The 26,598-nt window shown below is 39.2% G+C and overlaps 1 protein-coding gene across 2 annotated transcripts in view; it reads right to left on the bottom strand.

Annotated features, from left to right (window-relative positions):
* Positions 1-148: 148 nt before the first annotated feature.
* Positions 149-26,598, bottom strand: part of DTNBP1 (dystrobrevin binding protein 1) — a 72,242-nt gene continuing 45,792 nt past the window's right edge. For both annotated transcript variants that reach the window (XM_086469573.1, XM_086469574.1), the window contains exons 8-10: positions 6,708-6,863; positions 4,639-4,782; positions 149-1,162 (exon numbers count right to left, since the gene is read on the bottom strand). In XM_086469573.1, the coding sequence (XP_086325699.1) occupies positions 915-1,162; positions 4,639-4,782; positions 6,708-6,863 (548 nt within the window). In that variant the 3' untranslated portion in view covers positions 149-914. The remainder of the gene's footprint in view (positions 1,163-4,638; positions 4,783-6,707; positions 6,864-26,598) is intronic.

Below are 26,598 nucleotides of genomic sequence, written 5' to 3'. Positions count from 1 at the left end.
CAGGAAAACAACAGCAGTGTGGTTATCATGACTAAGGCCTAAGGTTTATAAAATGTGCACACTTAATTTGTAATTCATTCAGGTTTATTTCCCTTAAATTGCTGGCTTGCATCAGTGTAGGCAAACAGATGTTACCATGGAAAAGTAAGTTACACTGGTGCTCAGTATAAATAACCATTTTTTTCCTGATTGCTGAATTAGTCTCCTCTGTTCACTGTCATGGATAAAATATCGGGGTAATCAAGTAAAAGACATGGTTGGGATAGAAACACTTTATTTTATCTTGAAAGAGAACTAAGTTTATACAATGCTAAGATACCTGCTCCATGAGAAGTATAACACTTCATATGCATCTATCCTCCTTTTCAGTTTCTTTTTTTTTTTTCCTTAACACCTAGGATATAACTAAGTTGGTCCTGAATAAGAAGTGTGAGCGAGTAGACACTGCTGCATTAGTAGACAAAGGCAGTAGGCAGACAGTAGGTAGTAAAGAGTAGAAAACAACTATTCATTTTGGTTTGTATCCTAAATCTTCAGTTGCAGCAGCTGAAAACATGCAAGGAACAATTTGGGTTCAGTATTACACATCAAGTCTAAATATTTCCTGTCAGCCATTTAAAGGTTAGTGGTCAAAGTAACTTGCATCTTTCCGCTGTACTTCCCTTATACATAGTATATACAACAGTTGTACTGCTCCCCTGAGCCCCATGACTACTGCTGAAGTGTGTGTGCTTTAGGCATTTTTTTTTTTAAAAAGCCAACCTCCACATGACTGGCAATTCTGTAAAAAGGCAGTATTACTAAGTAAAAAGATCTGGCTGTTATGCTTAGTTAGTAAATTGTTACACAGGCAAGCTCTTCATTCACATGTTCATTCATTCAAAAGTCATTCTTAAAGGATATGGTTTTAAGATTCAAATGGTTTGAGAGTCACTTTCATCACTAACATCTGAAGCACCCTTTCTTTCAGTTACAGAAGCAAGAGCAGTGTCCACTTGAACCTCCTCTTCATCGGACTGAATAACTGGAGACTCTCCTTCACTCGCATCTTGGCTGGCAGAGTCTGTACAGGTTGATGACAGCGAAGACAGTTTCTGTCGTAACTCAGACTGGCTCGGAACCTGAAGGCTTATCTCATTCACATAGGTGGTGGAGTCAGGCCCTTGTAGTTGGAAACAGAACAACAAATATCAAGCTGTGGCTCAGCAGGTGACACCAGAAGTCAGTACATTAACTGAGTGCAGCATTGGTGAGCGAGCTGTATTCAGGCTGTCTTGCGGCTTTGGCAAACCACCCTTAAAAACCCCTCCCAGAACACAAAGCTGCCTTTGGGCTTCTCTGAAGCTGATCTCAAATACAAGGCACAGGCTGGTTTTACTCTGTTTCTGATGGTGTGTACGGCTCTTGCTCATTGTAGTATTGCTAACGTTTGAGATCAAACAAGGTAAGGTGGCAGGAGTATTAAGTAAGTCCTGGCTCTGTTAAGAGATATAGCTGATGTCCAGCTTGCCTCTTAGCCAAGAGAAGACCACTTAATGCTCCTAACTCTGACTTTGCTAAAGTCCATTCAGACTTCAGCATGTGCTGAGAATCATTACCAACAGGAAAGTCCTCCAGACAAACTCTGTCCAACAGAACGACAGAAAGAAACCTGGGTGAAGTTAAAAAACCAAACCAACCAACCAACCCAAAAAACTGGGAGACAGGCAATAATAGTAATCTCCAGCTTTGACTAAAAATAAAGATGCATAAGCAAAACAAAGCATGAAAGAATTCCTCTGGTAAAGCTGTATCATAGCTCAAGTGCACAGGAATGGGATTTTAAGACTGCGCTTCATCCGTAGCCTATGCAAACAGACTTCCAAGCCAAGTTCAGCCTAATGGTGTTTGCTTGCGGTTCAAGAGTGCAGATTTCAAAATTATCTTAGATCCTCTTCTCTGGACACCTCCTAGCAGTAAATGAAGGAAAAACAGGGAAACATCTAAACCATCTTTCTAGGTGATCTGCCCAATAAAGCCCTCTTTTCCTTCCCTACTCGACCTAACATGTGTTTCTCCATAGTCGGGGCACCCAGCTGCAGCACTGAGTAACCTTAGTGAGAAAATGCTCTTAAAAATCCTGTGGGATGTTATATAAAATGGTTACACAAGAGTTGGATGGAAATGAGCTGATCACTACACCTTACCTCTACTGAGGCTGTTGGCAGAGCAGTTCACACTACATTGCCCCATGACTGATCCCCATAGTGCTGCCAAGTATCCAAGTTTAATTTTAACAAGAAAACAGTCATTACAGCACCTGGAGGCAACAGAAGCTTGTTGTACTAGACACTGTTGCTCAGGCACATTTCTTGCCCTAACGAGCTGCAATCTTAAATTCTGGACCTAAACATGGACAGCAAGTGGCCCTGTACGTGACATCATCGGTTCAGCTTTTCTGGGAACTCCAGGGGGAAACGTGCTCTCACAGCAGGTCTCCAGTTTAAACACAAGCTGATAAACATCTGGTACGGCGTTCACAACTCCCTACAGCCAAGCGGCCTGCCTGGACTGAGAACACTGTGCCGCGCCAACCGACTGCGTCAGGCCAGGGTGCCTCGCAGGTCTACCGCATTGCTTCCTCGGGTAGTACCTGAATTTACACTGAACAACACAAGGGATACTAGGAAGATGTTTCTAAAGACACCTGTCTACGTTGTGCACACCAGCATGCATTAGATTAATTAGATCAGACTAGATTAAGGAGTTTTCTGCAGTGGCAGAGGTGAGCAAAACCAACGCCCATGAGATGGCAACGTTTACAGCAAAACAAACTCAAAACTGTGTTAACGCTTTGAGCTGATTTTCATTTTTACCAGTCACTAAGAAAACTTACCTCCCAATTCTGGGGTGTTCAGTAAAAGTGGGACACAAATCTTGCCCTGACCAACCCAGTTCTTCACTGACAGCAAACTGAAGAGTTATTTTTAAGCCACCTCACTTTTCTAAGAATGAGGACTATTGCATATTTGGCTTGATACTGGGGTGCCAGGTCCTTAAAACAAGCACAAAAATCCCTCAATTCAGAGGGAAGTGAAGCGCCTGGAACTACAACAGGAAGACTCACAAGAGTGTTACACCGTAGTAGGAGCAACCACGGAGGAGTAAAGCCTTGCTGCAAGCCTGTCCAGCTCTGCATTAGGGTTACAGTACTAGAACGTTGCAGCACTGGCACATCATATTACAGTGTATGTGCTATATATAATAAAAATATATATACACACGATATCTATACAGAGACACACTGTAATACTTACATTACAGCACAAACAGTTTTTTCAAAGGCTAATCAGTTTTACATCTATTTAGGAAAAAACAACCACACCTCGTAGCTTCTACGCTTCCTCAGATAATGCAGTTACACTGTTTGTTGTTAAGACATGAAGCTTCTTGGTCCAACATCTGCCAAAGACCCAGCAAGGGGAAAACTCTCCTAGATTCTGCAATTACCTGCATGCTCAAATGATGATCAACTTTAGTAAAGTGTTAATTGGATGCCTATCCAAAACCAATCATCTGCATTTAGTTTTTCCAATAAAACATGAAAAACTTTAGCAGTCAAGTGTGCCTTGATGGCTATCTGTAAGATTTTCATGCTCACAGCAGGTAATAATCACCTTTACATAGGGAGGAAGAAAATTATCCCAGGATATTACTAACGTTTTTCTTTACCTATCCCAAAATACAGGATAGGATTTGAAGTGCACTGTTTCTTCACTGTAAGTACTTTTATAAAAATATTTCAACCTGTATTTTCCAAAGAAATCTAAGTACATTTAAAGGAGCTTCATCATCTCCCCTAAGAAAACTTACTTTGGCTCTTTTGGGAAAACGCATTTTAGTACTAAAGTAAGTTTTTAATTAAGAAAATACACTTCCCTGTTGGATAAAGTACCCTGTATCACCAATTCCCTGCTTTAAGCAGATCCCTCATCATGCTGCAAAATGTAAATCTGGTTTTGTTCATCAGAACACGTAAACAAAATTTTGGATTAAGATTAATTTAATCCAATTTAACTAACATTACTAGCACTAAGTAGGCTACATGAAAGAGCTGCAGTATCAGAATCACTGTTTAGAAGCTTCCAGAACATTGTCATGTTTCATATATATGGGCTGCTATGTTGAACCGTCTCTGAATATCTCTCACTGAAGATCTCACACTATATACAACTGGTCCGAATTTACTTCAAAATGCCAAAATTCTGGGAAAATTCTGAGAAAGCAGTCTTAAAAATAAAAACCTAATTACCACAAACTTTGTGATGTTTGTTAAAAACTCCTCTATTAATTTTACATAGAGAAAAATGCACCTTAAAAGCAGTATGTAACACATCACCTATCCATACCGTGACAAACAGAACATGAAGCTGCAGTGACTAGAAGGAAAAGAGAGACAGTCCAGCAATACCAAGCACTTTTGCAGCGAGCTCTCTTGTACTGCAACTAAATGTTAATGCTTTGAAAACCACTAGTGAAAAGTATTCAATCTCCATAAAGTGTAACATTTTATGAGATAACATTATCCATTACAAATTAGAGCAATCCCAGTGATGTATCACTTTGTCTCCAACCACATGGTCATTACTAGCATCATACCCAGCATGGGAGAAAGCATATTATTGTCTTCGCCTCCCGAGTTTAAAAAGACATCAAGTGCTTCTTGGTCAGACATGTCCATTAAATCCATCTGTTCCAGCATGTCCACATTCACCTCCATGGAGGACATACTTCCAATCGGTTCTGTGGTAAAAACAGGGCAATGAGCAAACTGACAGTCAGCGACATGATGTTATTACCTATGAAGGCTTCAACAGCTGCTACAAGTGTTTGCATCAGTAATAATTACACCAGACATGGAAGGAGCACACCCACTGGAGCTGCTCAGCAGCAATCCCAGCCCAAAGCCCAGAGCACTCTCTGCAATCTTGCTTGTGAAACTCGTGTCCATTACTGTTTTTGTAAAACAGAAGATTTTTAGCAACAATATTTATAGCAATAGCATTGTCAGAAATATGCTAGGATGGGGCTTGGGGGCAAAGATCTAAACTTTCCATTTTACAACACACCTTTCCCATTCCCTCAACTAAAAGCCTTTTTAGAGAAAAACAATTTAAGCCCACAATCACTAAATTCTGTCAATATACAAGGGACATGGAAATCCAGAAATACGGATTAACATTAACAGAGAACAGCCATTCTTCTTCCTCATTCAGTTAGTCTAACAAATGACAGTAGTATTTAAAACCTAGGCTGATGCCAAAGATCTTCTCTTAGCATGAGGATTTCACCTCATTGAGCATTATTAATTATTCACTTATTATTGTCAATATAATACTGACAATTTGCACGGGAATTAAATACTCAGATGAGCACCTTCTTCCCTGAACAATAAAGCATGCAAACACAGAAAAAGTAAGTTCAGGGGTACTCAGATTTAAGTCCATGTATAACATCAACTATTAAAACGAACAGTTTAATGGTTTATCTAAATTTAACAATTATGCTATTAAAAACCTTCATATGTGAACTGAGATGAAATCCTATCATTTGTTTGGGTTTTTTTTCCAAATGTACTATAGCTCTGTAGTTTTACTTGTACCACAGGATCAAATCTTTCATTAAAACAGTTTCTATGATATACAGGGGTTCTGCATTACACTGCAAAGCTGAAGTTCAGGAAGTTAGGTACCCTAGCCCTCCAACAGTCGTGTGTCCAACAGCAGCCAGTGGCAATGCCCACTTTTAGCCTAAGGGGACTATATATATACACACACAGAGAGCAGGAGACCCAAACTCAATTCCTTCCTAGACCAAAGGAATTTAGACTTACGTACCCTACTTCTCCAAAGACTGTCCTAGCAACCAATCTAGAGCATCTTGCAGATGAGCGTTTATAGCACTCTTGCAGAGAAATGGAAATCTTGGATTGTGTTCCCTGCGCCGACATTCCAAATGACAGCACAACTGGTCTTGGAGCAGGGACAGATTCTCTAAATTTTTCCCTGCCACATGAGTGACAATCTCCCACTTGCTTTCTTTCTGGTCCTGCAGTCCCTGCATTTTGGCCCAACAGATGGATGCCTCCCACACAGTGGGAAGTGTCTGTAGTCTATGGCATTCTCATGCTTTAACTACTCAGGACATGCCAGACTTGAGTCATCTCATAAGAAGAAGAGAGCTTAATCTGATCTCCCATGTCCTAATCTCACACACTCTGTACGTTACACAGACAATGGAAATAGCTACCACCTGGGAACTGTCTGGAATACAGAGCTTTCGTCTGCACTTGCAAAGTTTTTCTGGGGCACCTCCTGCCAGGTGACAATCCCAGGCTTTGGAACTCCAGTGGACAGAAGCAGCCACCTCCATCCATATCTTTATAGATATGGATGCACTCTTCAGCCGCAGAGAAAAGTGCTGTTTTACTTCAGTGCTCTGCATTTCCTCAGACAACAACCAGTCTGACTGATTTTCTAAGGTGTCTAGTTTCCCTGGAACCCAATGTTTGTTTAAAGAGCTTATCTGAACTGTCAATCCCTGAGGAAAAATCTAGACACTGCAGTGCTTCATCTGTAAGCATTAAAACCGCAGCTGACTTTGACCCCTCAACAATGTTCTCCAAGTTGTGAGTTTGTGGGTTACACAGAAGGTATTTTAAGACTTGCCTCGCCTCTCTGCTATCTGCAAGTATCCTGTAGACAGGTATTGCTCCATGTCCTGCTGGAAGGCTTCTTCAAAGAACTTCTGACGTTCCTTTAGCTTCATCTGCTGCGTGTGCTCCATATCCAAAACCTTCTGTGCATGTTCAGCATCTAGCTCAGCTGAGCGTAAAACAAACAGACAGATAAAATATTGCATATACATCCCCCCAACTCTCAGAATTTAAAAGCTACAGAACCACTTCAGCATTGACAGACTGTTACTACAAACTGTTATCACAGGCTGTTATTAAAAAAAAAAGGCTTCTGCACTTTGCAACTATATTTTAAAACAGAGAGGATAAGAACACTGTATTAGGCAGCATAACCTTCACATCAAAGTGATGTCATAACTATTTATCTCGAGGCAAGATGCGGATTTCTTGAACCATATAAACAGCAACACCTGAAAGCACTGTCCATCAATAACTGGGACTTCAGAATTCTGCCCCAAAAAAAGCTACCAGATAACGATCCTTCTGCTATCGTACATACCTAATACACACAAAAGTAACGCCTCTAATTTGAATGTTGCTGTGCGTTTCCACCACAATGCAAGTGGAAAGGTACATAGGTATGCATACTTATATGTAGATACATACAAATACACGTACATACGTGTGTGTGTGCACACGCGTGTGAGAGTCTGGTTTTGTCAGCCTTCAGGTAGACTGGAAAAATCCTTTGGAGAATATCCTACCCGTAGCGCAGGTAGGTGTCCACAGAAGCCGTGAAGGCAGCCTGAGCCCACAGGAGGTAGGCAAACGGTACCGTTTTCAACGACCACACCACACAGTCATGAACACCAATGTGCAGGGTCTTTGCTGCATACAGCAGCAAAGAATGTGCCTGAGGACGATGGTGATACTGACACCAAAAAAGCAGAGCCAACTGCCGCAACTTACTAATGTGACACCGAGCAGAAAGGGCCAGCTTGCACAGACAGACAGTGACATCCGAATTTGCTTATACATATCTATGCTGAGTCTCCACTAGCTTCTCTTTCCTCCTACAGCAAAAGAAGTATTAGCTGGATATCATTAGAACTGCCCCCCTCCTGCTTTGCTCTACAGGAGTCTGTGACCGGCCAGAGGATGTACAAAGAAGAGAATCACGGTGCAGAATAACATCTTCTAGAATAAAAAGATGTGTTAGCTGTTGAAGTACTAACTCCAGCCAGACCACTATTAGAATATGCTTTAGAAAAAAATGCTTTTTAGAAGGAATATATAAACTGGAGTCCTTCCTCTCAGAGTTCTCTGTCCATTTTGCTAAACCGGTCTCATGAGCTTTCTGCTTACAATACAAAAAGAATTTGCTAGCTGAGCTGCCGATGGAAAGGACGGGAGCGGTGACAAGAGCTGCTGGTCTGGTATGTTCTACCCATTAGGGGAAGCTCCAACAAATACCGCGGGGTAAATAAAGTCCATGCTTTCATGCACCAGACAGACACAGCTAGAGTGCAGCACCCATATGGATAAACACTGAAAGAGCATAAGGTTTTAGAGGATAAGCATCACGTCAGTCTTCCAGGGAAAATGTTATGTTAATGACACTTTACAATAAAGAAATTAATTAAATTTACCATTATGGAGATTATATCCAAATGCAGAACACATTTTATTAAACCAGGCGAAATCATCAGAGAGCAGTAATTCACCGTGTTGCCTGCATCAAGGTCACAGTTCACATAACAAAAGCAACTGAGCTATGATAGTTGCCAACAGGAGCCATAAAAGTGAACTGACACACTAAATATCCATTAAAACATCAGTAAATAAGATGAAATCTTTGTCTTAAAGTGGATTTTGGAAATAAACGTCAGTGTATAAAAAGGAAAACATTTTCCTTTAAGTCAACACATCTTTATTATCAATTACACTGTGGTGTACGATGAGTCTATGTTCCTTGAAGCAACTCCTTTACTGCAGTCCTGAATGATGAGCAATTATTAACATTGTGTATGATGCAGAAAGGCTATCCAATTGTAATAACAAAAGCCAGCGGCTCTCACTGACAACAGACATTTCCTGTCTTTCTCATAACATATTCTGACAGTTTTGCACTCTATATTGGTACTTCAGGATATTTTTAAGCCCAGAACAGAGACAGTATCCAAACAACGCGTGAGATTGATACAACTTTTTTTTCTTAGTACTGCACCCTCTGGTTTTTTCACTTGGCCTAAAATGTCCTGTTAACTATTGAAATTGTCACTGGCCAAAGCTAAATGGTAACAGCTGCCTGCTGTGCTGACGTATTCTAAAGACATCCAAAATGCTCTAGTGAAGAGTTGTCAGTCATAGGCTCGTTCCCCAAAGTCAGTGACAGAGAGTTAACATCAAGAACCTTGCTGCATGATTTCATGCTCTGCCAGGTATAATGAAAGTTGCTTGGCTAAGCAAAACTGAACTGCTACATGTGGGGTTTCTGTTTGTTGTCAGAAATGCTAAGGATGGCTGGATGAAGCTAAAGGTCAAACCTGTAATAACAGACAAACAGGCATATTTTCTTTTACAAAGCTATTCAGAATTATGTTTTCCATAATCCAAGTGTAGTTTTACATGTTTATAAAACACTGAATAGAGCCAGCGCCAAAGGAGTTCTAAGAAAAAGTACCATCCATACAACCTCATATGCTGTTCACGTCCATATACAAATTCTTACAGACATCAGAGACCCGACACACTGAAAATGTTGTTGCATTTTTCCTTTCACCATAAAATTGTACCTTTGAATTAGTAACTGCACCTATTTCTTAATCACACTGCTGTGCACAGGAAACAAAAAACAACAACAGACTACAGAGAAAACGCTAATTCACAATTAGATGCAGACTTCGAGGACTTGCCATGACATCCCAAATACTAGGCGACTTCAGTTCTACACCAGCTATGACTTTCAAGAGAACAGAACTAAAAGGCAAAATATTTCTTAGAACCTGGAAACTCAAATGCTGACGTACAGCCTTCAGCACCATCACCCGGACCAGCCCCGTGGCCAGCCCACAGCTCACTCCCTCGCAGCCACAGGACACCTTACAGCCTCCGAAGCCCAAGCACAGCAGCAGCACTCATCTGCAAAGCTCCCACTTGCTACAAAACCTTGTTTTCTCCACCACTGCCGAACAAGGTGCTCCCCCTCGCCTTGCGCTTGCTGTGCAGGCACTGAAGCATGGAAGTTGGTGCTACCCTGGAACCGGCCACCCCAGCCTGAAGCAGCCTCTGCGTACGCGCACCCCTACTGAGAGGGTACACTGCCCTTGCCTCCTCCAGCCGGGTGAGGATTTACCAGGAAGGTTCAGGGGATGACTCTACTTCTCCAAACACCTTGGCAGGAGAAAAACCTACAGCCATCACCTGTTCCGTGGATCCTGCCTGTATCAGCTAATTCCAGTCATTAAAAGGACTGCCCTGTGCTCTTAGAAGTCAATGGGAACAAAAACTTATTAAAAAAAAAAAATCCATGCCCAGACTGTAGTCCTTAAGGCATTGATTTTCCCTATAGATGTTCCCTCACCATTTTTTCTGGAGAAAAAACATCACCATATAGCTGTGCAAATAGGCCAAAGACTTAGAAATCAAGACAAGACTAGAAGTACAATATTATTATTTGGTGCAACATCCATGTTTTCACATCTTAAGTTACATTTCTGACATCTTTCTGCAGCCAGCTGTGCCAACCAGACTCTGTATTCCTATTATAAGATTAATTTATTAAAGCCAGGACCTCAAGATAGATTAATTTCTTAATGACTTTATAAAACACTTTTATTTACAAATTAACCCTGTTTCTGGGAAAACCTTCCCCCCTGGTATCTTAAGTGTTTGAACTAGACACTAGATGAATGCAAACTCCAAAAGGAACAAATTACAACAGCTTATAACCATACACCTCAAGCATAAAGGACACTGTTTTCTGATATCATTTGTATGCCTGACTGACACCTTCTACAAATTAAAATTCTGCCATAGTAGCTAAAATTTCTATCCAACAAGCTAAGTGACCGTTTTATAATGTAAAACATTTTCCAGTTACGCACAACACATTTTCTGAATAATTATGGCTACAAATAAAACAAATTAGAAGAATGAGTACAAAAAAAAAATCAGCAACTGAAAACACTGGTTGTTTGGATTGCTAACACACGCAATTAGATGTAACGTGAAAGATGTCAAGTTGTCCAAATGGATGGCAGCTTGGTGCTTTAACACCGTTTACACAATCAGTTTACTTTCCTTCAATTAGTCTATTATGTTACTGTATGGTTCTCCTGTGAACTAGAATCCATAAGTATGTTCTAAAGAAGGAAAGACACAGAATTACACAAAAAAACAGAGCTAAGACTAAACGCCCTTTTTTCCCCCCTCTATAGTTCATCTGGGTTTTGCAGACTCATTCAACCAGACCATAAAATCTATGCAAGTATTCCTCTTGGGGATTTTTCCTTTCACAAAAGGTATCAAACTCTCAAGCAGCCCTTCACTGATCTCACTCCAGGTTTTTCATGTTGCTCCTGTACTGGGGAGCCCCAAACTGGACACAGCATGTAGACATGCTGAGTAGGGGGGATAATCCCTTCCCTTGATCTCCTGGCCACTTTCCTGTTCATACAGCCCAGGGTGCTGTGGCCTCCCCTGCTGCCAGGCCTGCTGCTGGCTTGTGCCCGCTCAAGCCCCCAGGGCCTTTCTGCAGAGCTGCCCCCCAGGCAGCCCCCCTCTGGCCTTGCGGCAGGGGCTCCTCCTGCCTGGGTGCGTTTGTACCTGCTGAGTGTCACAATTTTACTGTCAATCCACTCCCCCTCCAGCCTCTTAAGGTCCCTCTGGATGGCAGCCCTGCCCTCGCTATATCAACTGCTCGCCCACCCCCCCCCCCACCCCCCCCCCCCGGCTTGGTGTCATCTGCAAACTTGGTGACAGTGCCCCCCATCACCTCCTCCAGGAAAGACCAGTCTGCTGGTTGTTATCAGCCTCCAGATAGAGTATGATCCATTAACCACTACCCTCTAAGCCAACCGGTTATTTATCCATCTTGTTGCCCATCCACCCAGGCTGCAACATCGTAATTTGGCTACAAGAATATTGTGCAAGATTGTCAAAACCTATTAGTGAGCTGGGTATTCACTAAATAACTGAAAGCCTTCAGAAATCAGAATGATAAAAACATAAAAACAGCCAAGAGAAGACAGGCAGCTAAGTAACTTTTCAAGTGCTTTACAATTTAGGAACTTATACTTGCAACTGCCTCATTATACATCCTTTCAAGTAAAAATATCAAAGCAAGACAAGACACCGGGGACTGCTTCAAAGAATGCAGTTTTTCTCAAAAATGTTTAAATTATTCTTGACAGAATTTAGAACATACTTTGATAATATGAGGGACAAAGTTCAGAGCACTTTTGCACTATACTTTGCTGAGAATTGGGGAGAGACTATTGGCAAAACTTGAAAAAAAAGAGTAAGATATGGGAATTAGGTACACACAGTCTTTCTTCCAAGTAGGAGTGAAAATAAATGAAGGGAAAACTACAAGATGTATTTGTTTTTAAACTCTGAACAGCCTCTTTACAAAGTAAAAAGAAAACAAAAATTTCTGAAAGAATATTCAAACAATTACAATCAAAACAATTAAGTCTCGATTCACTAGAACGTGAAGTCAGGATTTCCCTGGGCTTCAGTGACAGAAAGATCATCTCTGTTGGAAAAAATAAACATTGTTCCAAATGAGATTTATTGTCTGATGACTCTCTAAAGCCTGCATTTTCATGAACAGGTATTTTACTAAAATTAAGACTACCAAAATTATTTTTATTAAAATATTTCTTCATTTTAAAAAAAATCAGTCACTAAAAATGACTGTATGTATTCCTTGACAATTTCTAACTAGTGTTTTTACAGACTGCATCAGAATATGAAAAGTCTAATTAGCCCAGAAATAATCTGGTTGAGAGGAAAAGCAGATGTTTAACCAGTGCAAAGAAATTGTTTTTCAAATTGCCCAATAAGCAGTTTCAACAAACTGGCTTACCTTGGAAATTCCCTCTAAAAAAACAAATTGCTTGCTTGAGATCCTTGAAAAACTCAGAACAAACCTAAATAAATATCAGAATAAACCACTGAAAATAACCACCCGTGTATGCCAAGATTCCAGTTACCAAAACAGCACCTGGAGGAAGAAGCAGCTTCCGACCAACACAACAGGAAACGCAGTTTTGGAAAAGGTTTCCACATAACTCCAAACTTTATCTGGCTACCAGGAAATAATAATAATTAAGAGACACTAAAAATACACGCCACCAAACCAGCAAATGCATTAATCGGGTTCTAAAAATGTAAATACATCCAGGTTTTTTTTTAAAAAAAAAAAAAAAAAAAAAATCACACAAACTTTACCATCATATGCCTCAGTGTGTGAATACTAAACAGAATTAGGATCTTTTAGGTCAGCTAACCAAAAGGCTATTGGATTTATGTTTGTTTTACTTTCAGTTTTCTTCAGCTCTCCCCTACTTTTTAAAGCCTTGTAAAGGATGAGGAGACCTTCCTAATTCAAAGCAGTGGCTTGCTGCTGCAGATGAGAACGCACCCGAGCTACGGACAAACTGCACCCAGTTTGGGTTTGAGTTTTTAAGCAGTTAATAGGACCCACACCGTAATCAATTCAGGGGTTCAGACAAGCCTAGAGCATCCAAAGTTATATATAAAGGTTAAATCCTGCCTTGCCCAACTGTACTTTTTTGCAACAAAACAAGCAGAACATGCTACAAAGCAGCTACATGGCACATTATATTCTTTAGATTGCTTTAACCTCTCTCTATTCTCCACGAGCTTAAAAATACAATGGGTTGAAGACTCCACAGCAGCATAATGGACTCTCATTTTAGAACTAGATCTACTGTGGTTCAGAAACGGTAAGAATGCTTTTGGCCATTTTATTTCTCATTAAAAACATCCTGAAACCTGAATGTATTTGCCTACTTCTTGAATTTTTTAAATTAAGAGTAGACAAATTTTCATGCCTGCAAATGTGGTAATCAGGAACAGTTTTAGAATTGTTTTAATTGGTTTTAATTATAGACAAAATCATCATGGATATACTGTTCTACGGCATATTAGGACTTTTTTCCACACTTGCTTCAATATTTTCTTACCTTCAGATGTGCAGATGCATGTCTTGCAAAGCATGCTAATGTTACAGCAAAAGCTTTAGGGGGGAAATTCTCTCCTCCAGGCCCATACTTAAGAACTACTGGGTTAACAAATCTACAGTCCACCATTTCCCAGTTTCCTGGTTCAATATCGTTTGTAGTCCCAAGAACACCAAGTGACAATGTCTGTCAGACAGGATTTAGCAACATGATTTCAGTGGCATGCGAGCACCGCCAACCCTCCTCAACTTGTCCTTGCACCAGGACATGCTCTGTTAGGAAGAGGGTCTTCTAACTCCCCTGTTCCTCCTTTAGTTGGATTTCTATCCAACTGAAAGAGAAAAAAGGTGACAAGGGAAGGATAACATTAAGCTGAACCTCCCTAGCATAGAAAGTAAGTAAAAAATAAATAAAATGGCAAGCATCTGAACTCACATGCTCATTTCCTGCCTCGCTATAAATCCACCATTTATGGTACTGTAAGAATAACTCTGTTAGTACGCTGCATAGTATTTATTTTCACTATAAATAAACTTGGCAATGTCACACCTATCTTCAGTAAATACAAGTTTATTTGTGAAGATAATCTAGCTTTGAAATCTAGCCACATGCTATAGAAAAATCCCACTATTATAGAAATCATACTTGAAAACAGTTCAAATGACTCAGCACCAGTCTACTATATGTCATGAAAAGCTGTATTTAATGCATACAATCTCCAATTACTGTTTTTTTCCCCTGTTACCTCAAAAATACTAATTCTCAAATGGAAAAACTAATCAATAGCACATCTAAAACCAAAGTACTTAAAATGGAAACCACAGCATTGCAGTATTCTATTTAGGTTTGCAGAAGTCCATGAAACTGTCCCAGATAAGATTAATAACATCCCATCACCCGAGTATAAACTGATCTATCGAACAATTTAATTACTATTTTCCGTTCCAAAAAGATAACCACCTTTGCTTTGGAACTGGAAGGCTCTCAAAGACAGGCAAATGACTTCTGCTACTACAAGAACAGTGCTAATCTTGACCTCCACACAACTCTATTTGCCTTCTAGATCAAATTATGTTCATGCGTAGATACATAAATAAATTATGAGACACTGTTTTGCTGTCACAACACATTGTGCGCATGTTGAAAATATGGGTTCCACAACACAGCAAATCAGTTGGCAGGTATCAGCTTTTGCTTGTCATTAAGAATAACACCAAGCATCTTGCTTTGGTGAAACTGTTCTTCACCCAAACTACAACCATCTTCAGATACGCAGGCTAGCAGAACAATACCATTCAGTGCTTTACTAAACCTTGCCTCCAAAAACTGAAGGCGAACAAATGATTGTCTTCCTTCCTACTAACTAAAACAAAACAAGGAGTTTACTCCATATTGAGCATGTTTACTGCCAGCACAGACTCCTGGATCAAGATTATTTAGCCAACTATATGGATTGTTTTCAGAATAACTAATTTTCTGATCTGAACATGAAATTCATACCTCCCTCTCCAGAGAGAGGGGTAGAGCCTGACAGAGTCCTACAGGCTTCAGAACCAAAAGGAATGAGCTGTGGATTCGTAGTCCCAGTATGGTTCAGCCTAATCTGCCTTACTTTACATTGATATATTTTAGACTTGATGTTTTTCGTTTGGTTTTGGTTTGTTGGTTTGTTTTGGTTTTTTTAAGACATACTTTAATACAAGTCTTACAGTCAACATAAGCAATGATTGCTCAATCAGAAATAGAAAAGAAAATGGGACAGAGTCTAGTTGGAGGCCTGTATCTAGTGAAGTCCCTCAGGGGTCGGTACTGGGACCAGTACTACTCAATATATTCATCAATGACCTGGACAAGGGAACAGAGTGCACTGTCAGCGAGTTTGTTGATGACACAAAACTGGGAGGAGTGGCTGACACATCAGAGCGCTGTGCTGCTGTTCAGCGAGACCTGGACAGGCTGGAGAGCTGGGCGGGGAGAAATTTAATGAACTACAACAAGGGCAAGTGGAGAGTCTTGTATCTGGGAAAGAACAACCCCATGGACCAGTCTAGGTTGGGGACTGACCCGTTAGAGAGCAGCGTAGGGGAAAGGGACCTGGGGGTCCTGGTGGACAGCAGGATGACCAGCCGCCAGCAATGTGCCCTCGTGGCCAAGGCGGCCAATGGCATCCTGGGGTGTACTAGACAGGTGTGGTCAGGAGGTCAAGAGAGGTTCTCCTCCCCCTCTACTGTGCCCTGGTGAGACCGCATCTGGAATAGCGTGTCCAGTTCTGGGCCCCTCAGGTCAAAAAGGACAGGGAACTGCTTGGAAGAGTCCAGTGCAGAGCCACAAAGATGATGAAGGGGGTGGAACATCTCCCTTATGATGGAAGGCTGAGGGAGCTGGTTCTCTTTAGCTTGGAGAAGAGGAGACTGAGGGGTGACCTCATCAATGTTTATAAATACGTAAAGGGCAAGTGTCAGGAAGATGGAGCTGGGCTCTTCTCAGTGATGTCCAGTGATAGGACAAGGGGCAACGGGTGCAGGCTGGAGCACAGGAGGTTCCATATTAACATAAGGAAAAACTTTTTCACTCTGAGGGTGACAGAGCACTGGAACAGGCTGCCCAGAGAGGTTGTGGAGTCTCCTTCTCTGGAGACATTCAAAACCCACCTGGACATGTTCCTGTGTGATCTACTTTAGATGGTCCTGCTCTGGCAGGGGGGTTGGACTAGATGATCTTTCGAGGTCCCTTCCAACCGCTCACATTCTGTGATTCTGAGAAAAGCCTACCTTTCACAAAAAAATCATGCAACCAGTTGAAAGAGAATTTGATTTTTTTCCCATTTCTTCCACATGGTAAGGCATTCAGTACACATTATGTAAACTACATTTGATAACAGATGTGCTTTACAAATGTGTGGCAAATAACACTAGAATGATGAAACGTCTATGTCCATCAGAACTCTTGAAAACATTTTTATTCTATAGTGAAGGAGACCATTTTCCAAATTCAAATTATGCTTGAAATATTTGATGCCAGAAACCATTCCAAATCATCAGTCCTCTCTCATCCAAAATGATCATCAAACTAAAGCTCTGAAAGCTCATAGCCTGCATGCATTACGGCAATCAACTGCAAGATCTGTTTATCAGTAATCAGCAGTGGTTTTCTGTTAGTGTTAAGAGCATTAGGGCCTGGCTACTAAAACTTAAACGGGGCTTTTAACAGAGCCTAAATTTCACGCCTTTAACAAGCAACAAATATATCCCTCATTTCAACAAAAAGAGATGCTGAGTCCAAAGATGCATGTGAGGTACTTATGGTAAAAACATGCATGTCTACCTGTTTGGAGTGGGCTCAATCAATATGAAAGGATGAGGGAGTAACTACAAAAGCAATAAGTAGGAGAAAGCATTGGGGCTTTTTTTTGCAAATTCTTCTATTTTAAGCTAAGTATAATATGGGAAAATTCTACAACTCAAACCTAAATTTTTGAGTAGTCAGAACTGCAGGACCACCACTGAAATCACTCTCTTCCTCACATAGAAGCCTAGTTTGTTTACAATGTCAAAATTTCGTATTCCAAAAAGACCATAAGTCAATCATTGTATCAGTAGCACACACAGAATACTTGAAGTATTTGTTTTTTCTTGACTTAGTATACTTCCTCTTCCATTTCTGTCAAAACAACTTCTCCAATACAAGTAAAAAAATTGCTATTCATTCATCCTATTACTGCTGCTTTTATGACTTCATTCTTAGAAGTTACGATGAAAAAGGACCATTAGATTACAAGTCCAGTCCAGTTCAACACTGTTCAGTTAAGGTCCCAAAACAAATCACACTACAGACTATTTTTAGAAATCCTAGTGGTGACTACACACTTTTGTTTGATATGATTAGCAAAACGAGATCTGAAGTACCACTCTGACAAACCAGCATCCAGGAGCATCTGAACAGATTCTACAAAATAATATGAGAAGAGACTAATTTGCTCACAGACAGCTATTAGAGATGTGTTAGCAGCTGAGGAATTTTAAAATGCTTGCAGTCCTGCATATTCATTACACACAGAGTATCAGTTACAACAGACCAGCTTATTTTAAAAATCCCTATTTATTCTCAAATGCAAAACAAAGATGCTATCATCCTTTTTAAAAACTGAACATGTAACAGTGCTATTTACTGGTAAAACTAATTTGTAACATTAGCAATGTCTCATCTTTTCCAGACTTTTTATAATACTGTAAGAGAGATCTCTTCAAGCTACATTATAATATTCTCTTACAAAAGTGTTGTTCAATTAATGGGCTGCTTTTAAATTCAGCCAAATGGCCAGCAACAATGATACAGGCACAATAAAAGCAAGATAGCAAAAAAAAACCTAACTACATTTCAAACAGCGCAGTGTGGCTGAACATAAAGCAATATTTCCAGAATATATTAATTTATTTTCACTGTTAAAATTCTTCATTTTCTATTATGGAAAGGCATTATCTAACAATAAACAGGGCATCTTATGATAAGCACAGAAATATACATCAGTGTGTTTTTTCCACTGAACATTTTTAATTTTAAAAACAAAGTGGCTTATTTGAAAGAGAGAAAACAAGTTTAGTTAGAACATGGAGTGTGATTCAGAGGTAAGGCAACTTTCAGTATGTCTAAAGAAAGGATATCAAGTTGTAAATTTTTAATTAAACATTATAAGCTTTCTTCCATGCATCTAGTTTTTGTATATTCAAAACCATTGCACTTGCTTCTTCATTTTATTTTTTACGGTGTAATAAATGGTCTACAGCTCAGAAATAACAGATCTTAACAAAAAAAGCAGCCCAGACAAATCTTCCGGTTTGCAAAACACTAGCTGTCTTTAAATAGCTGAATTATAAGAATAAAATTCTTTTGATGATCTTGAAAAAAAACAGCTAAGATTAATCTTTTTGGAGGGTAAAAAAAAAAAAAGAAGACAGTCTTGAAAGATGATTTGCTCCCACGGGCTTGCTGGTTTATTTGTGTGCCATTTTCTAGCACAATTGTTCTAAATTGTTCGAACTTGCAACTTTAAATATTGAAGATGGAAGAAAGGCCATCTTTATATATAGTGTCAAAGCACTTCTATAATTTTACTGCTAATTCAGAACAGTTTCTGCATCTTTGACGCATCTATTTTTTTAAAAAGCATTTAAAGACAAACCTTGAGAAGCAGCCCATACAACACAGGCAGACAGAAAGAAAACCAAAATTCTACCTTCCTTACAGTCTGTAAACTACAACAGAGGAGTGTGGCTGGGTTTACTTTTTTGTTTCATTCAACCCTGAGGAATGTCTCATGCTTTAATTTTTCCAGGATTTCAGCATTCCATGTGCTAGCCAATATTTGCTACTAATAGGAAGGAAGCTATCAGGTCACAAGTAGTTTCAAATTTTTACTCTAACATTAAAGAGTAAGCATGGTAAAAACCCGAGAGACAATCAGAGTAAACCTGGCAAAGTCAAGGCAGACCATCACTTACCCAAACAATAAACCTGATTTTATGATACTAGACCAAATTGGCACTGCCATGCCAATGAAGCACTGGTGGCCAGGTACCATAAGAACTCTTCTAGACCAAACCAATTCTGAAAAAGAAACCCCTCTGGTGGGTTTTGTTCAGTTGGTTGTTTTTTTTTAAAGAAGATCGGTCCTCCTGCAGCTGGCACCGAACTGACATTAGGTATAAAACCAAGAGCCACCATATTGTCAGCTCCATCCAAAGGCATAATGGCAACCGTGTTCACTCAAAACTTTGCAGTTTAGCCATTAATTCATTGATGGCAGCATCAGGCACACGGTAACAATGCAATTTTAACCAGTGCTCATATTAGTTTAATCTGCAGTAACAGATAAACTGATTTCTGAAGTCTGCTATTCAAACTGAGTTAAATGACTGCAATATTAATTTTTCAAGTACTGTATTAGGCTGTTTTAAAGATATTGTGCAAAAACTAGCAGGTCTTTTCTCATGTGTGCAAGATCTAAGATCTTAATACCTTTAGATTAATAGATTCATTTAATTAATTGAGATTAATACAGCTAGACAGGTTTCACTGGTTACCATAACTAACCAGGTTATCTGTATCCTCATAAAAAATGCATACTTAACAGCTAAATCCTTCTCCTTATTTGACATTCACAGTTTTATATCTGCATCTTATTAGGAGAAATCATTATCACTAGCGAACTCAATAGGTCTATCAGTTGCTTAGCCCAACACCTCAATGCATATATAACAAAAAGAGAGATGCCCATGCAGCAAACAAGGGAGAGGATTGAGCAGATGTGTGATGTTACCAATGCATCAGTGGAGCACTAAAGAGAGAAATATGAAGGGCAAGGAGACACAAAGTAAGAGAAATGAAGATGGGGCAGGGGCGGAGGGGAAGGGCAACTGACAACTCAGATTGCCCAACAGAGCTAATAAATAAGATATGACCCTTTATTCTGGATTTCCCCAGTCTGGTAGAGATTAAATAAGTTGTGAGGAAAAAACAATACTAACCAGGAGAAAGAAATTTAAAACAGAGGCACGGAAGGCCTTGCCCTATTGAAACCAAACACCAAGAACAAAAAACCACTGCAAGAAAATCAGCCATTACCACAGAAATCCACACTACTGAAGCTACTCTGCCAGACAAAAAACCAAGGGACTGTAGGAACAATTACAAGTGAGTGAGAAAGCACATACTGCGTGACCATCAATGTCTAAACCCTATGACTGTACTAAAAACGAACTGACAGATGACACCTAGGATACAGTATCTTATTAAAGCAAACAAAGAAAACCCACCTAAAGGATGCACAGACATCAAAGTGACAGTGAGGAGTGAATAAAAAGCAGAAATTCAGGAAGCTGATAAAAGCACTTACAAGGGGAAAGGGAAAAAGGAAGAGGGCTGAGTGAAGAGGGAAGTCAATGTAATTAGGACTGTGAAACCTGTAAAATATGCTTCCTGTGAGATCATTCCTTTCAACATATGCAGCTATATGAAATCAGTCTCTCACTGTCCCCCGTCCCCAACCTTCTTTTCTTCCAGCACGTGGATGCCACGCAAGTCTTCAACATTTCCTTGCACATCTTGGGAGAGCAAGCACTTATTTGTGGCTGTGCTGCAATACAGTATAAAATGAGGAATTAATTCTCCTGATGTCTGTATCAATCAACTTCTGCCATTTGTATGCACTTTAAAAACATTCATCTCAGGCCAACTAAAAATACAGAATACTTAATTTATAATCTCTTCCTTATCTCCTGAATATGCATAAGGCCCTGCTAATTTCATTTTCAATTTTATTCTTTAGAATATTTTAGCAGTAATTAGTCATGAGTACTTTAAAACTCAAAAAATGCATGCACATTTCCTGTGTAGTGTAAACATGCAGCTGATTTCTGAAAAAGTTAAATTCCTTAACTATTACTCTATTTCTCTAAACAGCACCTCTCTGCACTGTCATTTTCTATAGCAATGAAAATCATGTTACACCTTTACAACAGGTGTAGCCACCAATACCTGTAACAATTCAAAGAGCCCCTACAGAACTGCACAGTGATTCTGAAAAAAGAAAGTAGAGCTACTGATTCTTAAAGCAAGAAGATAAACTGTAAGCAGAGGTGTACTGATCCTACTCAGTGGCCAATTTTTCTTCACTTCCCTACCTAAGCTTGCATAACGTGCCTCTCAAAAGCTGAACATCCACCAACTTTAGAGGATGATATCACTAGAACACAACATGGCCTTTATTAAATATGAATTATTTGTTCACAACACATTCGGCATGACAGTGGGAAAACATTGCCTTCAGGCCACCATTATATCTGCCCTGTTTCCTTCTCTCTCTTCCTGTCATCATACATCTGCTTTGTCAGCCTCAACAGCATCCAATTTCCATGGTCAAAGAGATTCGTTGCCTCCTTTTTAGAGCAACCAACAGTATTTTATTTGATACTAACACAGAAATAAAATTATGAAGTTTAAGATTTAAGCTTTCAACAGAGACTGATGCAGAATATTTCTCATCTCTTAGCTGCTGCTGTAAGCTCCAACAGATGACACCACATTTGATTTCACTGGCTTCATACAGGAAAAATTTCATTCACAGTTATGAAAACCAAAATTTATTTTTTAAGTAAAAGATCTTAATTTGATGGAAGTTGGTTACAAATAATATTATGGGATCTAAACATTTGAGGCTCAGACTTTGCAATGCCTTTTAAAACACAAATGAGACAGGCGAGATAGGATCATGAAGGGCAGTTAAAGAAAAAACTCCTCACAAGACCAACACTGAAATATCTGATCTGTCCCGGGGCTTGGCTAACCACAGACCTTTGGAACATGAAGAACATCATGACTGTGAGGTCTTCCAAGACAAACACACCAGGGACAGCATCTGGTACATGCATCACCCTGAGTATCAGTTCCTGAATATACTAGAAATTATGAACAAGGCTTGAGATGGGGGTGAGAATCAACCAACAAATACTGTGGGGGCATTCCTGTTCTGTTGGTACAAGTATTTTCTTTCCAGGATTGAATGAATGATATACCAAGAAGGTGTTCAGCAAGTGTTGAACTTCAACCTATTGTGATTCTCTTACAAACTGTCAAATCTGCTTATAATAGTGACTATCCAAGGCGAATGAGAACTGAAGCATACATAAGGAAACAAAGCTACATCATTATTACAATTTCTTGCTCCATAAAACTGTAGATGTTTGGTAAGAAGCCTCATATTTTGAAACATACTTGCTGACATTATTCCTTTTAAACTATTTTTCATGTCTTATTTATTAAACAAGTTCCCTTGACGATACATATGTTTATATATACAGTAAATACAGACCAACATCAAGCAGCGGCTACATCACACAGAGACAAATCTAACCATAAAGTGTTGAAATTTTGGTTCAGAAGGAAGGGAAAAACCCCACTAACACCTGATAATACATCAAAACTACATTTTAAAAAAACCTGTTAAATTTGGTGCATTATTCAAGCAAGCAGTAAGTTCTTCACGACCAACCATAAAATATATGACTTCCACAAAGCATTCATTAGTAGGTTTTTTTCCCACTCAAAAATCCAAACTACCAGTTCCCTGTAAAATGCTGATTTTTCTAGATATATTCAGAACAAGAGATTTTACATTAACCTGGTTTCAGTAAGATATATGTGTATATATATAAATTTCATTAGTTTATTTTTATGAATTAAGTTTATATATTAAAATCTCTATACAGATGCAAACCCCCTAAGTCAATTTTAATAAAGATAGTTTTACAAGTGCACACAAAAGTACAAATGCATTGTACTCAACGTATTACAAATAATTTCACACATGAACACCGTAAGTATTAGAGGGATAAAATGAATTGCATTTTGCTGAAGTTTGCAAGGTAGCAGTTTCTACTTACTATTCAAAACAGATAAAAAATTACATACTTGCATACTGCTATTATAATCCATTTTTTAAAGCTGTAATCATATCAGCAGCTATTAAAGACTGATAGCCTGCTTTTTCTAACGCTAGTTTAATGCTTTCTAAATAGTAAATTGAATGATGATACTCACCCAGCTGGGAGGGGGGGATGTCAGAAAAAAAACTAAGAAAGATTGCATTTTATAAGCATGCAGGTATAGTAATGTATTTAGAAATTAAAACAAGAAATGCTATTCTTAAACACACAGGTAAAATGAAGAACATATGTTTACAGGGAACCAGCCTATAATAATATGGGTCACATCTGATGATTCTCTGTTTGGAAATATCCCTCATGATCAGATCAGGAGATAGTGAGTTCTGCTCACATTTACAGTGTAGGACATTTCACATTTAATTCTGTTTTAAATATCTTTCAAAAGTCCTAGGTAGTTGCAAAGATTTTGCCCTTTACCTTTATTCACCTGAAGGAACAGATTTGACATATTTGAGAGAAAGGCAGCAGTCAACTAGTCAAATTAGCAGCACTGGAAGCACAATGTACATCCACTGAGTCACCAAGGTTATATAAACTGATAGAGCAAATTAACACCACTCCTTCCCTGCCTCCCAAAATACAAGCTACTCAACTACTCAGTTATTACAAATGATACCTTTGTCTCAATGCTAGGAGAACTGTCAGAGCCCAGAAACTGAGCTACCTTCTCATTCAAGAAGAGATCTGGAGGTCAGAGCTGAGGCTTATCAAGTAAGGCAGCACATGGACATGTCATTTGCACTGTCGCTGCCCCTGCTGCACTCTTCCTGAAAAGCAATGTAAACAACTCAGGTTCTTCAGATCACTCCAAGATTTATGCAGAGACACAAAATAGGAAGTCCTGCAGCAAAACACTTCTCAGGTGTTACGCACCTAGCCAAGAGGCAGCAGTACTAAAGAAAAATATGAAGTAGCTGAACTATAAAATACAAGAGCGCTATGTTTAGGAGTAGTCATGAAAAATACTTCTCTAGGTATATGTACTTTTTGACTTGCAGAATTTAACAATGTCAGTATGAACTTGGAGCCCTCTGAAGTGTAAGACTCCTAAAAGAAACAAAATACTTGTCTGATATAGACTTAAAAAAGTCACAGCGCAAAGAATTCTTAAAATAGAAGCTTGCAAAGCGCATTATACTGTCAGAGCAAATCTGTCTCCATCCTGCTAGAGATGCTCGCGCGGTGATCCGCATGTAACTCCACCTATCTTTTAAGGCAAGAACTGTCCTAGTACCACTGCTTGTGGGCTTTAATGCAAAGTTCTGGCAACTGTCCAAGACTCTGGAAGGGAGGGCATGCAGCTTTTTAAATTTTCTTTTCAGGTCATGGCATAAGAGATCACACTGATGTCCACTAACACTCCATCTACAAACGCAGAGGGAAGTCAGCAACTTGTACTAAAAGGAAAAAGGAAGGCAAGTCTAAAAACAATGTTACGATGCACAGAAACATCACGTGTATATGTAGGTTATCTAACACTTTCCACAGAGCTTAGTAACACATAAAACTGAGAAAATATCACGTACTACATGGAACTAAAAACCAAGGGTATAACAACATACTTGTGCTCATGGCAAGTAGGCATTCCTAACAGAGATGTTTTTAAATAGAAGTTTTAAAGTAAATGAAATAAACATATTTTTTAAAATTTTATCCTGTCCCCTATGCTTAGAATATGAAAGGGCATGTTCATCACAGAATGACCAGATTAAGTTACAGGTCACTGCATTTTTAAGTTAGTAAGTGATATTCGGAGCTTTTGTCATCTGTGAAGGAATCCAAATTGGGTTTAGGACTTGAGATGTGGTTAAGTCTTCTGGCAACAATAAAATCAAAAAGCTTTCCTACATTTTTCTCAGACTTGTCCTTTTCGACAAAGTTAATGGTTATATACAATCTGATGGCTTATACGGAGCTCTTAACAGTAGCCTTTGCCAGCAGCCAGATGCCATATTGCCTTCTATATCTTATCAGCAACTAAGAATGATGGGTAAGGACATCACTGGAACAGGGATCCAATTAACGGAATATGGCAAAATTGACATTTTTATAGCAAAGTTTCAGGTTAGTCATCAATGACTAAATTTATACCACAGAGCTATTAATTCTCACCCTCTGTAGATAGAGCAGCAGATTCCAAGAAACTCACAAAACCAGCAGCTTACAAAAGAAACTTTTCTACCCAACAGATTTCGGTAGAAGTACGTTTCTCCTCCCCAGTAATTTGATGACTAGGGTAAGTCAGAAAACAACTGACGCCAGACAAAAAAGATTGAACAGTATCACAACATAGACAGACAGTATTTTCAGTGCTTATAGGATTTAAGAAAGCCTCTTTTGCTGAATTAATACTAGAACAGTTTAACACAATTAACAATTAGCTGGAGACATACTAATTACTACAAAACAAAACCCCCAAACCACCCCACCCCAACACACACTGGCCTTTCAAGAATTTTTCTCTTTTTATTAATGCTACATGTAGAAGTCTCCTTACCCCTGCTCCATCAAGCAAGCCAAGATCTCTCCTCATAACTCCATTGTTTCTCTAACACTTCTTCTCATTTGCAGCTGATCACTGGAAATGTCATGATTGATCCATCCCTGGATGTTATTCACACCATTCACACTTGAATTAATCTCAACAATTCATTTCTCAAGTGTGACTTCATGACAGAGATTGTTTTCCTCCAAATCATTTTCACTCAACCTGTCACTTGCAGAACTTTTTGGTTTGCTGTTAACTACCAGAGAACAAAACCTATAAAATTATTATTTTCTGCATGGTCTACTGCTGTTAGTCACCTGTTCTCAGCGCTTAACCTTCATACTTGTGCTGCTGCCTGAATAAAATACAGAATATCCAAGTCAGAACTGAATTAGATCTAGTAAGTATTTCTCAAAGTCTAGTAGTACAGAGTCACATATAAAAAGTGTATCTTACTAAGGCATAAGAATCATACTTAAAGAATGCTTTGTTTACAGAAGCACACTGGACTACTTCTTTCATTCAAAAAGCAGCAGCATACATGTTAAAATTGCCATAGTACTCACGATGTCAACTCAAAAAGCAACTATTTTTAAAGTATCTTAAAATGAAAATGTTGTCTTATTATGATTATGTCCTCAGCTGAAATTTTGAAGTTTCAAGGACTGCAAAGACAACTACACAGTAAGAATACAGGCCTTTCTGAAAGTCATTCATGACATT

The sequence above is a fragment of the Leptosomus discolor genome, chromosome 8 (genome assembly GCF_034619465.1).
Source record: "Leptosomus discolor isolate bLepDis1 chromosome 8, bLepDis1.hap2, whole genome shotgun sequence".
NCBI classification, from domain to species: Eukaryota; Metazoa; Chordata; class Aves; order Leptosomiformes; family Leptosomidae; genus Leptosomus; species Leptosomus discolor.
This window is presented reverse-complemented; position numbering and strand designations above follow the sequence as displayed.